General features: G+C 41.0%; 2 protein-coding genes across 3 annotated transcripts in view; both read left to right on the forward strand.

The window, feature by feature from the left end:
* ROR1 (ROR family WNT receptor 1) overlaps positions 1-5472 on the forward strand; it is a 141920-nt gene extending 136448 nt beyond the window's left edge. Inside the window, exon 8 of the mRNA XM_016208418.2 lies at positions 1409-5472. Within this exon, the coding sequence (XP_016063904.2) occupies positions 1409-2836 (1428 nt within the window). The 3' untranslated portion in view covers positions 2837-5472. The remainder of the gene's footprint in view (positions 1-1408) is intronic.
* Positions 5473-13524: 8052 nt separating this feature from the next.
* Positions 13525-16308, forward strand: part of UBE2U (ubiquitin conjugating enzyme E2 U) — a 35320-nt gene continuing 32536 nt past the window's right edge. For both annotated transcript variants that reach the window (XM_016208409.2, XM_087820495.1), the window contains exons 1-3: positions 13525-13626; positions 15463-15544; positions 16089-16181. In XM_016208409.2, coding sequence (XP_016063895.2) covers positions 13561-13626; positions 15463-15544; positions 16089-16181 — 241 coding nt within the window. In that variant the 5' untranslated portion in view covers positions 13525-13560. The remainder of the gene's footprint in view (positions 13627-15462; positions 15545-16088; positions 16182-16308) is intronic.

The raw sequence follows: 16308 nt of genomic DNA on the forward strand, positions 1-16308 counted from the left end.
ATGTACAAATGCATTGCTTTTATGACTTTTCCCCTAACAAATTAGACTAAACGTCAGGCTAGATTTGAGGTGAATTTTTAAAAATAGGAAAAACACACGACACAGTAGACATTTACTGCCAAGATCAAATGTCGCCATTTAATACTTATTTTTATTGTGAAGTACAAGCTTGCCCCTGTTTTAAGGTCAGCCCACGTGCAAAGCCATAGGAATATCAATTGGTATAAAGGGAAATGCAAGGAATTGAAATCTGATTAAGGCAAAATATGTTCATAAAAAGATAGCAGCAGCAAGGTAATAACAATAAAAGTTAAATAGCATTTACCATGTGCCAGACATCATGCTGATTATTTTACAAATGCTAACATATTAAAAGTTCACAAGAATCCTACAAGTAAGTAAATTGTATCAAGTATTATCATCCCATTTTAGAGAAGAGGGGATTGAGGCAGGTGGTGGTTACATATTGTACCCAGGGTCACACAGCTGGTAAGTGGAGAACACAGGGTTCAACATCTGATTGGCCGTGGAGGTCGTGCGTGGAACTAGCCACCACCCTGCCTCTTGCACTTAGTGGCATTCAGACTATAAAGCCAAAAGGACTCCAGAGGAGGCAAAGGCCACAGTGGTCAGGGAGAGCTTCCGAGGGAGCAAGGATTTGATAAGCAGGGAGGAGCACATTTCAAACCTCTCCCTCTCTACTGTGACAGTCTTTTGTTTAGGTTTCTCTGGCCTTTCACACAATAAATATCCTAAGAGTAGGAGAGCTTTGCAGGAACAAAGGTATAAAGCAAGAATGTGCATGGTGTTTGGGGTGGACAACGAGGAGACCTATTTAGCTATAGCGATGCTATCGCAGAGGAGTAGCAAAGGTGGGCAGGCGAGGGCCTAATCGCAAACACGGCCGGTGCGAGCTGCACCGTCTGCAGCAGTGCTTCTCGTGCTCTAACGTTCGCCGAAACCACCTGGGGTCTGTTAAAAGCACATTCGGTTTCAGCATATGCGCTGCCAAAGCGAGCACAGCACATTCTGATTCAGAAGGTCTGAGGTGGGCCCGGGAGTCCTCATTCGTAGGGAGCTTCCAGTGAAGCTGATGTTGCTGGTCCCAAGACCACACTTGGAGTAGCAAGACTCTAGGCAGCGGCAGGAAATCAGTATCATAGATGGGGGGATGGGGCGTGGTGGACAGAAAGTTGCCAATGACACCTCCCCTAAGTTGCAGCCAATATTTGTAGCCAAATAAGTTGGCTACAATTTGTAGCCAATAAGTTGTAGCCAAACTTACAGGCTACAATATTTTAATCTAACTGGTAGAACCTTTCTCTTTATGTTCCACCCCCTCCTTCCAGATGCCAAGAAAGTGCCTGAAGAAATGTTTTAAACCACACTTTTCCTTTCTTTCATACAGAGCAAGGCTAAGGAGCTGCCACTTTCTGCTGTACGTTTTATGGAAGAACTGGGTGAATGTGCCTTTGGAAAGATCTATAAGGGCCATCTCTATCTCCCAGGCATGGACCATGCTCAGCTGGTTGCTATAAAGACCTTAAAAGATTATAACAACCCCCAGCAATGGACAGACTTTCAACAGGAAGCCTCCCTGATGGCCGAACTCCACCACCCCAATATTGTCTGCCTTCTAGGTGCTGTCACTCAGGAGCAGCCTGTGTGCATGCTTTTCGAGTATATGAATCAGGGGGATCTCCATGAGTTCCTCATCATGCGGTCTCCCCATTCTGATGTGGGCTGTAGCAGTGATGAAGATGGGACCGTAAAATCCAGCCTGGATCATGGAGATTTTCTGCACATTGCGATTCAGATCGCAGCTGGCATGGAATACCTGTCTAGTCATTTCTTTGTCCACAAGGACCTTGCCGCTCGTAACATTTTAATCGGAGAGCAACTTCACGTAAAGATTTCAGATCTTGGGCTTTCCAGAGAAATATACTCGGCTGATTACTACAGGGTGCAGAGCAAGTCTTTGCTGCCCATTCGCTGGATGCCCCCCGAAGCCATCATGTACGGCAAATTCTCTTCTGATTCAGATATCTGGTCTTTTGGGGTTGTCTTGTGGGAGATTTTCAGTTTTGGACTCCAGCCGTATTACGGATTTAGCAACCAGGAGGTGATTGAGATGGTGCGAAAGCGACAGCTGTTGCCGTGCTCCGAAGACTGCCCGCCCAGGATGTACAGCCTCATGACAGAATGCTGGAATGAGATTCCTGCTAGGAGACCAAGATTTAAAGATATTCACGTCCGGCTCCGGTCCTGGGAGGGACTCTCAAGTCACACCAGCTCCACTACTCCCTCGGGGGGAAATGCCACCACGCAGACCACCTCCCTTAGTGCCAGCCCAGTGAGTAATCTCAGTAACCCCAGATATCCCAACTACATGTTCCCAAGCCAGGGTATTACACCACAGGGCCAGATTGCTGGTTTCATTGGCCCACCAATACCTCAGAACCAGAGATTCATCCCCATCAATGGATACCCAATACCTCCTGGATACGCGGCATTTCCAGCTGCCCACTATCAGCCAGCGGGTCCTCCCAGAGTGATTCAGCACTGCCCACCTCCCAAGAGCCGGTCCCCCAGCAGTGCCAGTGGGTCGACAAGCACTGGCCATGTGACCAGCTTGCCCTCATCAGGATCCAATCAGGAAGCAAATATCCCTTTACTACCACACATGTCAATTCCAAATCATCCCGGTGGGATGGGGATCACCGTTTTTGGCAACAAATCTCAAAAACCCTACAAAATAGACTCAAAGCAGCCATCTTTGCTAGGAGACTCCAATATTCATGGACACACCGAATCTATGATTTCTGCAGAATTATGAAAATGCACAACTTGTTGTAAATGTGGTACACAGGAAAAACTAGAAAGCCGTAGAAAAGATTTATATTCAAATGTTTTTTATTAAAGTAAGGTTCTCATTTAGCAGATATTGCAACAAGTACCTTCTGTGAAGTTTAATTGTGTCTTACCAAGCAGGGCAGACACCAGCCAGAAAGAAACATTGTGGGATTAAGGCCTCATCAGGGTGTATGCCCGGCATTGGGATTGGTACAACTGGTTTCAAGTACTGAAACCTACAAGCCAGCGAAGAGGAAAAGATTCTTGTGATTAAGCATCAAACCAAAAAGGAAAGTCAAATGGTGCTTTGTGTGTTTCACCTTCGGGCACCATGACTGGCCTCTCCCCAAAATGTATATACCGTAGCATTTGTCTACCTGCTGTCTTTTCTTCAGGACATATGTTCAGGAATTGTGTTGATTCTATTTAGACTCTGTGCATCTTTATATGGAAGTGATGTTCAGAATCAGTGAGGAAACCTTAGGCCAAATTTGAAATCCCAGATGGAAATGAGCCATAAGACAAGTGTAAGTTCCCCTGAAGCCTTCTACGCAGTGGGGCTTCTTTGGGAAGGTGCAGAGTGTGGCTCTCTGTGAATCTCCTCTGCTGATCATGAAGGCCTTTTCTACATTTTCTTTTTCCACAGTGTGTTTACACAAGGCCTTGAAATAACATAGGGCATCAGACCATAAGAAGGCTAGATGTGGATGTTGGAATTGATTATTGGTTGATAGTGATAGTTTATTTTGTTGTATTGGAAATGAGGCACCAAAGGAAGCACAGTCAGGAAAATGGCCCCTCTGCCTAGAGCAGCATCCATGGGAGAGGAACAAGGGTTTTCATGGGGACAGCCTTTTGGGAGCTTCCTTGGACTAATAACATTGACGAATAGGGGTGTGGCTGCAGACCAGCACGTCAGTGCTTGCAACTTCCTGCCTATGAGTTGTTCAGTGGACTCTGGGGAAGTAGAAAACTCTATGACACCAATATCTAGTTAATTTAAAGTTTCTCTCACTTTTTTTCCCCCTGATCTGGACATGTTCACAGATTCTGTTTCAGCACCAAGAGTTATGACAATTTATTCGTAGGGTTAGTTGGAATCCAAAGACTATGAATTCTATTTTGTAAAATATTACAGTGTTTCTTAAAAAGCAAGTACTGAGTTCTCACTTCAAAGATTGCCATGAACTGAATTTTTCAAGCTGATCAATAGGAGCAACATGATCATTTTTGCCTTAGTTAGAGGGAGGTACCATTGTGCATCTCATGCCATTTACCTGCTAGCCATCTTTTGCCAAGTTTAGAATTCCTATGGATGGGTTTCAAGTTCTATATAGAAAGGAATGTTATGGTTGATTTTTCTCTTGTTAAAAAATAACTCCTTTATTCTAAGAACAATGTCTCCAAGTCTCTTTTTTTTTTTTTTAATTTTACAGCTAAAGAGACTTATAAAGAGACTTACCGGGATATAAAGTAATTCCTGGAAATTATATTTGATGAGGAGAATGTAAGAGAATTAGAAGCACGTTGATATTTCAATTTAAAAAAATACTATTACGATGAGAAATAAAGGAAATATGTTTACCAAAATATGTTGCAATTTTCCTAAACACTGAATCTTCAAACAACAAACATGGACTTATAGGTACTGTGAATTTAAAGAATTGGCTATATCCAAATTTATTCAGAGATAAATTAAGGCATATTTTTGTGGCATAAATAAGCTGATTCAGAAGTTACATTTCTTAACTTTAGGTAGAGGAGAATATTTGTATCCTTTTGTTGCTATGCAACTGTTTAATGATGAAGATTCAAACCACAATTTTGTATATCATACGACAATCAATTGTTTTCCAAGAATATTTATTATTTTAAGTAAACACGATTTCAGTGAATGAGTTTTTCTAGGAGTCCCTTAAAGGGAAATTAGCATTCCATGAGCCAGTAAAATACCTACTCTGGAAAAACATTGCTATGGTTAAAAAAATGACTCCAAGTTAGTTTTTTATAAAGAACTATAACATTTATTTTAAACATTTTATAATTACTGAAGTCATTAAGGTGAACAAACTAAATTTCAAAACCACTTGTAATAATGTATTTTATAATAGCACTGTGATACTACATAACACAGCCCCTTTTGTATTAAAATAGTATTTTTTTTCACAAACTGAAAAATATCTTTTGCTTTGTTGACAATGTTTTTTTGTAAGATGACTTTATTTTCAGATCTTTTCCCTTTTTTGCACAAAACTATTGTTTATGGTTTGTATCACAGAAGTGAAAATATATCTTTGCATTTTTATATCTGGTCTGTTTCCTTGTTTCCTTTGTTTATGTGTTTTTAACTTGATATAGACTTTCTTCAAATATATAATGGCAATATTCAGATATCTCGCCCTACGATACCTTTTCTTATTTTCACTGCATGCATTTAATCACTGTATTACTTAATGTTTGATTTGTTATTATGGGCATTTAAGATAGACAAGCATGGAATTGTAATGACAAAAAGGCTATTTTATATTAAGGATATGTGCATTTGTATTTCACACACAAGAGATGATATTAAACACTGATTATTTTATGCTGCTGTTTATTAAAAATGTTTACCATAAATATTATTTTCTGAATATTGCTATCATGGAAGTATTTGGGAATTGTAATACTATTTCTCCTAATGATTGACATTTCATAGAAAGAGGAATCGTAATTCCTATTTACTGCTATTTCATTGAAATAATTTTTTTAATAGGCTTTTAAGAAATAGACTTGGGTATTCTTTTGCTAGTGACCATAGGTGGAAGGGAGAATCCCAATGATTTCATGAGCACATATTATCCACCTACATATGACAAGATTTTTAGTTTTTAAAATCAAAATAATATATTAAATAATTACAACCCAATGGAATGTAAAAATTGGGCTTAAAAGTTGCATTCTTTTCTGCCTTGATGTTTTCAGGTGAACTTAGACATCAAAAATTATGTCTTAGGACTCTGGAGAAGAAAAGGCTGTGTACATCTTCTATTCCACTTAGATTCCAACCCTACTGATAAAATTGTCACAGTTTACCTTTATGACCTTATTTGCCCAAAAGAGAGAGTTCCCCATCTGGCGATGAATATACACTGTGAAGGAAAATGAGTATCATTACGGAAGTTCAAAGAACTTGTCCATTTCTTCTCTTTAATACAGAAGGGACTACAATAAACCCTTCAGGGCCTTATCCATCTGTTTTAGGTACAGCTCTTGTCTTCACCTCAGCCATCAAACTCAATAAAGCAATCGCTTCACATGGCAGTGAGATCCGAGGTTAGGTTTCTCCCTCTCACTTGAACCCCTTCATCTGCCTGTCACTCCCATTTCCTTCTTATGTCTCTGTAGGCTCCTCCCTCTCACCATCCCCAGTCCCTTCAGCTCACCTGCAAACTCGCAGCACCACCTCAGGTAAGGCCTATTGCAAATCACTAAACACTAATTTGAGAGGAGCTCTACTATCTACACACCTTAAAAGACAATTAGCTATCCCAGTGGTTCTCAGTGTGGCCTCAGACCAGCAGACCTTGGAACTTGTTAGAAATGCAGAAGCTTGGGCCTCTCTTCGAAGTACTGAATCAGAAATTCTGGGGGTGGACCCAGCAATTTGCACTTCAGCAGACCCTCTGGTATTATAAAGATTGAGAATCACAGAACCACCCTAATTTAAAGGCATGGGGATAGAGGGTGGGGAGCTGGTCATTATATCCTTAGTAATGTGAATATATAAGCATTTAATAACATGTTAGCCACTTTAGTCACCTTAAAGGAAATCAAGTTTTACTTCATCACAAATTCAGCACTAAAAACTTTGTGTTAACTATTTGACAATTGGTTTTTTGTTTGTTTGGGGTTTTTTTGCAGTTGTTCACTTGGATAGAAAACTAACAGCACCTAACCTTTGTTGAGAATATATTCCTTGTCTAGTTTGCTCAAGACCCACATTCTTGGATAGTCACCAAAATAGTTTTCCTTCATATGGACAAACTCAAAAGTGTTGGTCTCTTAGTATACCTTTTTTTTTTTTTTACTCCTTGCACTGATGATTAACACAACTGAAATAACTCTCCTTTTTGTTGCAACTTGACAAAATTAAGGTCAAGGATAGACTGGTCTTTCTTGGGAGGAGGGAAGACCCAGCTCCCTGTGAGCATCCAGCAGAAGCAGCTGTGGAGGCTCCCCACTCCCCTGAGCTTCCTGTGACAACCTGGCCCAGTTGACTGGATACAGTCACCTGTGGCTTGTTCCACTGTGTTCCTTTGCCAGCTGCAGTCTGTCAGTCCTTGCTGGCTGGCCGAGAGCTCCTCTGCTCAGGCGATGCTCCGCATTGCCTTTAGAGGGCTGAAAGCTCTGAGCAAGGACAGCAAGAGAGACCTAAGGGAAGTGCTAGAGGGGAAGCTCAGACTTCTTAATTTATAGCATTGTTTCTCAACCAATAGTTCAAATGCTGAGGAGGAAATGCTATATAAGAGGAGCAGGAGCAATAAAGCACACACATAAGGAAAATATTTGCAGCCAAAATATGACCGCACCTGAGGTTTGTTACCATAAATACCAAAGTATTAGGACACTTAACTCAGAGGAAGGAGAGGCTTACAAACCATCAGAGCGCTCAAGGTCCATGTAATCCTCTGGGAAATTAGGCTGAGAAGACTTAAAAACACAGAGACACACAGGGAGGTCTGCTGACATGTTTATGACTAGTTGAATCCTAAGCACCTATGTATGAATTGCTTATTCACAAACAAGTACTAGAACATTTGCTGCCCAGGCCTGACACATGCTTTTCTTCAGCAAAGTGACCAGGTTAGTAAATATTTTTATTCAGGAATGGTTACACTAGGAGGAAAACCCTGCTTTAAAATTAGATGGGATGTTACGTACATTTTTTAAAAGGTATATTTTTATGCTGAAATAAAGATAATTCGGGCAATATTCCATTTGGAGGAAAGTGTCAATCTCCGTGGTCCTGTGTTCTTCGTTGTAAATTCAAAGATGTACACAAATCAACAGAAGCAGCTACATAAAGCCATAGACCGATGCTCAAGCTCTGCCCAGACTTGGAAGCGCTTGGAACTTGCTTCAGAAAGATGTCGAGGTCAGGCTCCATCCCCCAGCAGGGGCTCCTTAGCCACTGCAGTCCTTGGGCCCAGGGACAATGGCTCTACTTATCCTTTGGGCCTTTGCCAATACAATTCCCTGAAAGGTTTCTTTTGAGCCTATGTGCATTAAAATCACTGGAAATGAGCCATAACCCCCCAGTGGCATAATCTAGGTAGTCTGCTGAGTCAACCTGATAAGACTAAAACTGATATTCAGGCAAAATGACCATTTAGGACTTAACTGTACTTCCAGAGTTCACTCTGGAAATAAGAGTGTATTTGTTGTGTTGGTCAGTGTGGCTGAAGTAGTAACTCCAAAATCTCAGCCTTGCAAGAGCAAACATTTAGATTTCTTGCTCATGTCAGTCAGCAGAAGGCAAGCTGTTCTCATGATGGCACAGAGAAAGGGCAAGGGCAATATCGAAACACAATCACTTGTAAAACTTCTGCTCAGACAAGCTATATATCTCCTCCTCCCACGTCTCTTCCTCAACGCATTTTGAAGCCAAATCTAACCGTAGGACATGATGTATCTCAACCTGCTGAGTGGCACTGTAAGTCACCATCACAGCCATGGGCAGGGATGTAGAATCCTAGTTGTTTTCCTCAGCCTGGAAACAGCCCTGAGTGAATAGGCTTGGTAGAGCAAACCCAAGGTGTCCATCCTTCCCTCCTGTTGCATTCATGGCACACATGAACTGGTGCTCTTCCCAGCTGAGCTCAATTTTAGCCTTAAATTTTCCAACATATTGCCCTGAATAACCTCCTAATCAGTCAAAAGTAGTAGATTAAATTTAATAGAGATCCCTACACTGGAGCAATACTTGTCAAACCAGGTTATCATCACAATAGGAGAGATTTCTAATGATTCTATCTTCTCAGGACCACCCCAGGATGGACCTTAAAAGAGAAGCTACCTTAAAATCTCCTCTAGATTCCTTAGCACACAACACTATGTCTAGGCTTCCCTCCTTCATGGGACCAGGTTGAAGAGAATGGGAGCATGGAGCATGTACTTTTCAACTTCTCCAGCGCAGGAGCCGATGACCTTGAGCAAGTAAGTCAAGCTCTGTTTCTTTACCCATAAAATAATGTAAATATAGCATAGAGGTTAAGAGTAAAGGTTCTGATGTCAGGTTGCCTGGGATTAAATCTCCCCTTCACCCCTTGGTAACCGTGTGAATTTAGACAAGTTCCTGAACTGTGATTTTATCATCTGAAAAAGTATCTACCTTAGAATTCATGTGAACTGCAGAGAAGAGGGCCTGAAAAAACTTCTCAAAAAGTGGCCTACAATTTTATAATTTTTCTATAATACCTGTCTTTCAGAGTTAAAGAGGATATATACAAGCATATGAGAAGTATCTGGCACATAGCAAAGGCCCAGAAAGTGGTAACATTGCTATTATTCAATGTGTTTTAAACAATTTTTATAAAGGGACACATTTTCTATTGTGGTAAAAAATTTAGAGCACAGTATATTCTATTACTCACCTGTATCTCATAGTGCAGAACACCCAGTACTGAGGCCAATGAGGTAGGGGCTAGCTTAGCCCCTCAGTAATTCCCATCACCTCCCTTCAAACCACGCCTAATAAACACACATACGCTGAGTAAAAACAGCTTCAAGACATATCCCTAAGCCAGCAATTTTCAACCTTTTTCGTCTCATGGCACATGTAAACTACTTACTAAAATTCTGCACCACACCAAAATATATATTACATTTTTTGCCGCTCTGACAAAAAAAATAGGAATAACTTTGATTCATTCACACTGGATGGCTATTGTGTTGCCTGTTGTCATTTTTTTATCTGACAATCTAAGGGAAAAGAGGTCAGTGCCCCCAACCAAATAGTCAGGTATTGCATGTTTTAAAATTCTTGAGGCACACTGGTTGAAAATCACCATTCTAAGCCATCCCTAAACCATGTCATCATTCCTTATACCTGCTGCAAACCAGCTGCCACCTCAAAGCTTCTTCCCTGTTGAAATTCTGGAGTTATCCTTAGGGGAACTGAGTATGAAAAGGTTAAACAGATATATGCGAAGGAAGCATGGAATGATGATTACACCTTTTACGCAGTTGCCCCTCCCACAGCCTCCCACTCTCAACCATCACAGTGGTACTCAAATATTAGTAAATGCAGTTTCTCTCAATGATTGGTGTGCCCGTGTGAGGAATGAAGTGCAAGGAGACCTGGTTTCCCTAAAACATGTAAAGTACCCAGGCAGGCATTGCATCTTTCATCATAAACCTCCCTAAGATCTTTTAAAGGAATTCCAACCATTACTTTTTAGAATTTTGATTATGGGGTTTGGGCACTAGCTTGCAATAGAAAACAAATTAGCATCAAGGTCCCAAAAACAGCTTTTACCAAGTTGTCTACACAATTCCCATCCTGAAAAAGTCCTTGATCTCCAAACTAGGGTGACTAAAGTCCATTGTCCCAAGAAAGTCCCCAGTCCCAAGCAAACTTGGACTCTTGGTCCCCCATAGCTAAAGCCAAGGTGAAATAAAAGCCAGCATGTATTGATTCTGAGTTCCTCTCTGATAGGTAGACACAAATATAGATATAAATGCCAATCACTGGTCCCTGCTTCTCAGGTGCCTTACAGGGAGAGATGGAATTATTTTGTAATTAACACAATTCTGAAATTGGGGGGAGCCTACACTTCAATTTTACCATGGGGAACCAAGTATTTCTTGGAGCCCAGGCTTTTATAAGAGAAAATAAAAATTTTAAATGAGAAATTTCAGGAATTCAAGTCACTGAACTAGGCTACCCACCTCTTCCTTCCCGTTTGATCTTTGAAGATTAGCATCCAGTATTTTTCATGACATTTATATTGAGGAAGGAATATACGATTATTAAAAGCAGAGAAACTCAATATGGGAACGCACATCAAAAGGTCTTCAAGACAAAGGAGGGATCATATGATTTGAAACCGGAGTTACTAGAAGCATGTGTGCTGCACTTCATTTTCTAGTTAACAGCGTAACATACGTCAAAATATGATTTAAAACACATCTCACCGCTGAGCTGACATTTGGCGGTCCTCAGCCTCCTTTTGCTCTTGAGGATGGGGGTTCAAATCCAAACGAGGTTAACACTTTGTACTGGTACATATTCCTGGTGGATGCGGAAAACAGTCTTATAGTTTAAGTAAAATGAAAACATCTGTCCAAGTCCCGAGGGAAAGAATTGTGTTTAAAAAAAGAGGGGGAGGGGGATGCTTGGTTGCTAAAGCTGGAGATGGCCTCAGTAACTTTACCAGTCTTAAGCAATTACACTTGCACTTGCCTTGCTCACCTAAGATGACGAACATTTGTACATGAGCCTTAGTTCAGTCTTCATTGTTCAGGATGCCATACCTAGCTTATGCTCTAACCCTATCTAAAGCCACTAACTGGTTTCAAGCGCTTTTCACACGAAAGCGGTGACTGAGTGATCTCTGGCCACATAATTTGTCTTGGTCTGTAGCTGTGCACTCTAGGCAAAAAGTTGTATTAGTTAGCTATCGCTGTGTAACAGAATACCATAGACTTACTGTTTCAAAACAATATGGGTGCAGCATGACTGAATTTTCTGCTCAGGGCCTCAGTAGGTATTGGCCAGGTTATATTCTGATCTGGAGTTCAGGTCCTCTTCCAAACTCTTGTGGTTGTGGTAGAATTCAGTCACTTGTTTTTATAAGACTGAGGCCCTGATTCTCTTGCTGGCTGCCAGCCAGCAGCCACCCTCACCTCCAAGAGACTGGCCACGTTCCTTTGTCTTCAAAGGTAGCAACAGAGAATCTCTTTCACGTGGAATCCTTTTCACACTTTGAATTACTGACTTCAGGAAGAGCCCAGTCTCATTTAAGGCTTACCTGATTAGGTCAGGCTCACCCAAAATTATCTTTCTCTCTTAAAGTTAACTGTACCATATAACTTAATCAGAGTGAAATCCATGATATTCACAGTCCTGATGATTATGCAGGGGCTGGAGATCTTGGAGATCCTCTTAGAATCCCGCCTACCATAAAAAATACAATGCAACATTTCTCTTTTCAATCCTCTAGGTCTATTTTTAGAGGGCAAGGCTGTGAGGAAAAGCCCCCAAAAGCATATAGTAGAACTTAATTAAATCTACTCTCCACTTGAAGTTACAAAAGTAATAAAAGTTAATATCAAAATATTTGGCAGTTGGCATTTTTTGAGTTACATACAGAGTACTACAACTATATTAATAAGTGACAGAAGTTAGATAGACTTCTTAATAAATTAATAACCTAAAAGACAAAACAGAATACACATTTAGTTAACAAATATGTATTGGGCCTTTATTATGTGCCAGGCACTATTTTATACAGCAGTGGTCCAGCCTTCTTGAGTTTTTATTTTAGTTGACAGGGGACTCAGAAAATTAACAGGTAAAAATGCAGCCAAAAATAAATACACCAAAAATAATAAAAACATTTAAAATAGTGTGCCCAGCACATGGTAAGTGCATGTGTTGACTATCACTTACTCTGGGCAATGACTGAGTGCTTAGCAGGCATAATTTTTTTTAAGTCTTCATAATAGGTATTATTGGCTGCATATTAATAGATGAGAAAATGTAAGCACAGGGAGGCCAAGTAACTTCTTCCAGGTTACGCAGGCTACTAAAACATAGGTATGCTGGGATTCAACCCGAACTGTGGCAAGAGGTGGAATCTGAGAAATTATTAATCGTTCTGTTCCTGGAGCGCTCTTCCAGAGCAACTGTGGGATTCGAAGACATAATATATGCGAACGTATTTTGAATGGTAACTTGCCATACGTGACGATATTGTTATTGATTAGCATGCACCTGTGCCTGCCGGTCCCTTGTTCCCTGAGAGTTTCTGATATTCAAAGAAAAAAGAAAGGATCATTTTGGAGAGGGACTTGAGGAGGGCTGCTGCATGCTTGACCCCGGGACTTCACCCCGACCCTCTACATTAGTGAGGGGGAGTCCACTTTGGGGGGACTGAGAAGCCTGGCGTGGGGGCGGGTGGGGGGTGGACTATTGGCTGCGGAGGTTTCCGGAGGCCTGCCCCCTGTCGCTGATTGGATGAGAGGCAGTCAAGCTCCCACCTCCTTTCCCTGACTTTCCCTAGGGGTCTGTTGCTTGGCAACCGGTTCGCGTCTTCCCGCTACACGTACGCCCAGTTACGTCCGCGAGGAGGCGCGAACAATTGGCTGCCGCCGCCGGGAGCCTACGCCTCTTACGCCCCCTCCACGCAGCGACGTCGCGGGGCTGCCCCAGGTGCTTGTCCTCCTCGGCCTGGAGACCGACGCGCCGCGGCCGAGACCGTGCCTCAGTTTCCCCTCTGCGCGTCTTAGTTTGGAGGAGTCGGAGGAGGAGAGAAAGCCGCTGTTATATGCACAGCTCAGAAGCCATTGGCCTCGGGAGCACGCGGCGGTCCGCGACCCCAGGGGGCAGCTCTCTGCCGTCAGTGGCCCGGGCGTGGGAGCGCGACGCGAGGGCCCCCGCACCTGCCGCCCGGCAGCCCCCGGGAGCGAGGGGGCCGATGCCAGACCCCCTGCCGCCTGGCCATGTCCCACAGAGCTTACTTCCTGCTGCAGAGGGACTTCCAGGAGCTGAAAGAGAACAACTACGCGGTGAGTACGCGGGCCCCGAGGGTGGGTTTCGCGGGGGCAAAACTTTTAAAAAGCACTTTAATCTGTATTTATAAGGAAAACTAAGTTAAACTTAATTTGCCATTACAGGGGTGGTTGTTTAACAAATCTGCTTTGCTATAACAATCCATTTCATAGTAATAGTTACTTCATAATAATAATAAACAGTGTGGAGCGCACTGTGCTGGGTAGTACGGGGGTGGAAGCCCTGAATGTCGGGGTGCGCAGGGTTGTGGGTGACTGACAGGCGCAAGGGGCTCTCATTAGTTACAGCACCGTAAGCAGTGTTTTGTTTTACCTACCAGAAGCCTAAGCCTCAGAAAGGTTCAGGAAATATTTGGCCTCAGGAGTCTGTCATAGGGTCTTCTGACTCCAAAACCCTTCGCTCATTTTTTGTTTGTTTTTTGTTTGTTTATTGATTTTAGAGACAGGAAAGGAGAGAGAAACATCGATTTTTGTGTCACTTATTTATGCATTCATTGGTTGATCCTTTTCTTAATCTTTATTTATTGGTTTGAGAGAGATGGATTTGTTGCTTCACTGATTGGTGCATTCATTGGTTGATTTCTTTTTTTTCCTCTCTGTAATTCTTTACTAAAAATACTGCTGTACACATAGAGACTGAAAACAGGATTAAAGATGAATATCTGCAAACAGTCAAATTAAGGATATAAACTTCCCATACCTTCCTGTTATAATAGAAAAAAAGCACAGAAAGGACAACCCTTGAAATCATGTAGTGTTGGTCATTTCTATTTTTTTATTTCATTTTTGTATGTGCCTTGACGGGGACGGAAACCGAAACCTTGGCGTATTGGAACGGCGCTCTAACCAACTGAACACCTTGCTCAAAGTCTTGTGTCCTACTACTTACTGTCTCGTGCACTTTTTGCCAACTGCTGTCACAACACAGGGATGCCTTTCCCTTATAATTTTAACACACAGGGAGGCTTTGCTCCAAATGCCACCAATGAAATTATTTCCATATTGTTTCTGCTCTACCTGAATTTTGTGGTTCACTGTTGAAGGACAGTTTCATAAAGGAGAAATGATATGTAATTATAGAGAATAAATAATAGAGGTATCTTATAATGTTTATCCAGACTAGCACCAAACATATTGAATAACCATGTGGTTGCTCAGAAATATTTATTGAGTGTATTTAGGTGTATTTTCCAGCATAATTGATAAGGTTTTCTGTGAAATACAGGGTGAGGCAAAAGTAGGGTTAGAGTTGTGAGTATGCAAAAAACAAAATTTATTCTTGTATTATTATTTCTTAATTATACATTATTTTCCATACAAACAACTGTAAACTTACTTTTACCCCACTCTGTGCATTCTTGTCCCTCTATTGGGACAATACCTCAACTGTAGGGAAATTTATTTTTTACATAAGCATAATTTTGGGGTTGTGTTTTCTGAAAATGTTGTGACTTCATGCCTTCCACGTAGCATCCATATATACCTTTAAAAAGCTCTGAAGAGATGCATGCTTTCCAATGATTTCCTTCTCTTCTAATTTGAATCTTAAATTGGCTATTGTCATACATAAGCCACACATTCCAATCTTGACCTTCTAGTCTCACTTGTGATTTCCATGCTTATGATTTACTTTAAATTTACTACTGTGTGGAATCTATCTTAACAGCTGTGTAATAACACAAAATATAACACCTCCCCAAGTCAACAAATAAATAAATTCATCAGGAAACATAAAAGTAGTTTTTGGAATTTATTGTAACCTGATATCTGATTTTCAAAGCTACGATAAATATGGAATCTTTTTTACTGCTTTGAATCTCTTTTCAATTAAAGGGTATTTCTGCCTTTCCTGTAAGTGAAGATATGATGGAATGGGAAGCTGATATTGAAGGTCTAGAGAATACAATTTGGCATGGTATGTATTTGCAAAGCCAATCTACTTTTTAAAGAGACTTTGTACCATTATTAGTCCATCTTCATTATGTGCAAAAGAAGGTTGCATTATATAAATTTTCCAGAATTCGGAAAGTATTCACATGCTATTTTTCATTGTATGGCTTAATTTTTGCCATTTGTCAACATAGATAGAAATTTCAGGTTTAACTTTTTTTTTATGTCAGATCTTAATGTTATTACATTTTAAAGAAGCAGACACAATGAAACGGGCTCTGGAACAGTGAGTTCAGTCAATACGAGATACACAGTGAATGGGACAGGTGTTAGGGGGACAGTAATGGATGGACAACAGGCTGATAAAATAGTGGTGGGGTTAGATTGTGAGGAGTCTCTTATACTATCTAGAGGGGTCTATGCACCCTATGATCCAGTTTACTTAAGAATAAAACTCTAGGGACCTTGGGAGGGAGGCTAACCTGTAGCAGGAAATGTTAGTTTAATCAGGTTACAGTTAACCAGTACAGCATAACACTTTAGTAAAAATGTTTATCTTTATATTATAGGAATATTCTTCCAAGTGACAATTAATTTTACAGTGGAATATAATCTTGTCCCTCCAGTTGTGATATTTAGAACCATTCCTTTTCATCCAAATGGTAAGGACCGAATGAGATTTTTATTATTAGGGTCTCTGTCCCTATTACCCTTGTTCTGTATTAGTGTTTAATAATGTTTTTAAAAATATAATCACAACTTTGTTATGATTATAAAAGTAAGTATGCT

Source organism: Miniopterus natalensis, chromosome 9, assembly GCF_054644295.1.
Source record: "Miniopterus natalensis isolate mMinNat1 chromosome 9, mMinNat1.hap1, whole genome shotgun sequence".
Taxonomy (NCBI): domain Eukaryota; kingdom Metazoa; phylum Chordata; class Mammalia; order Chiroptera; family Miniopteridae; genus Miniopterus; species Miniopterus natalensis.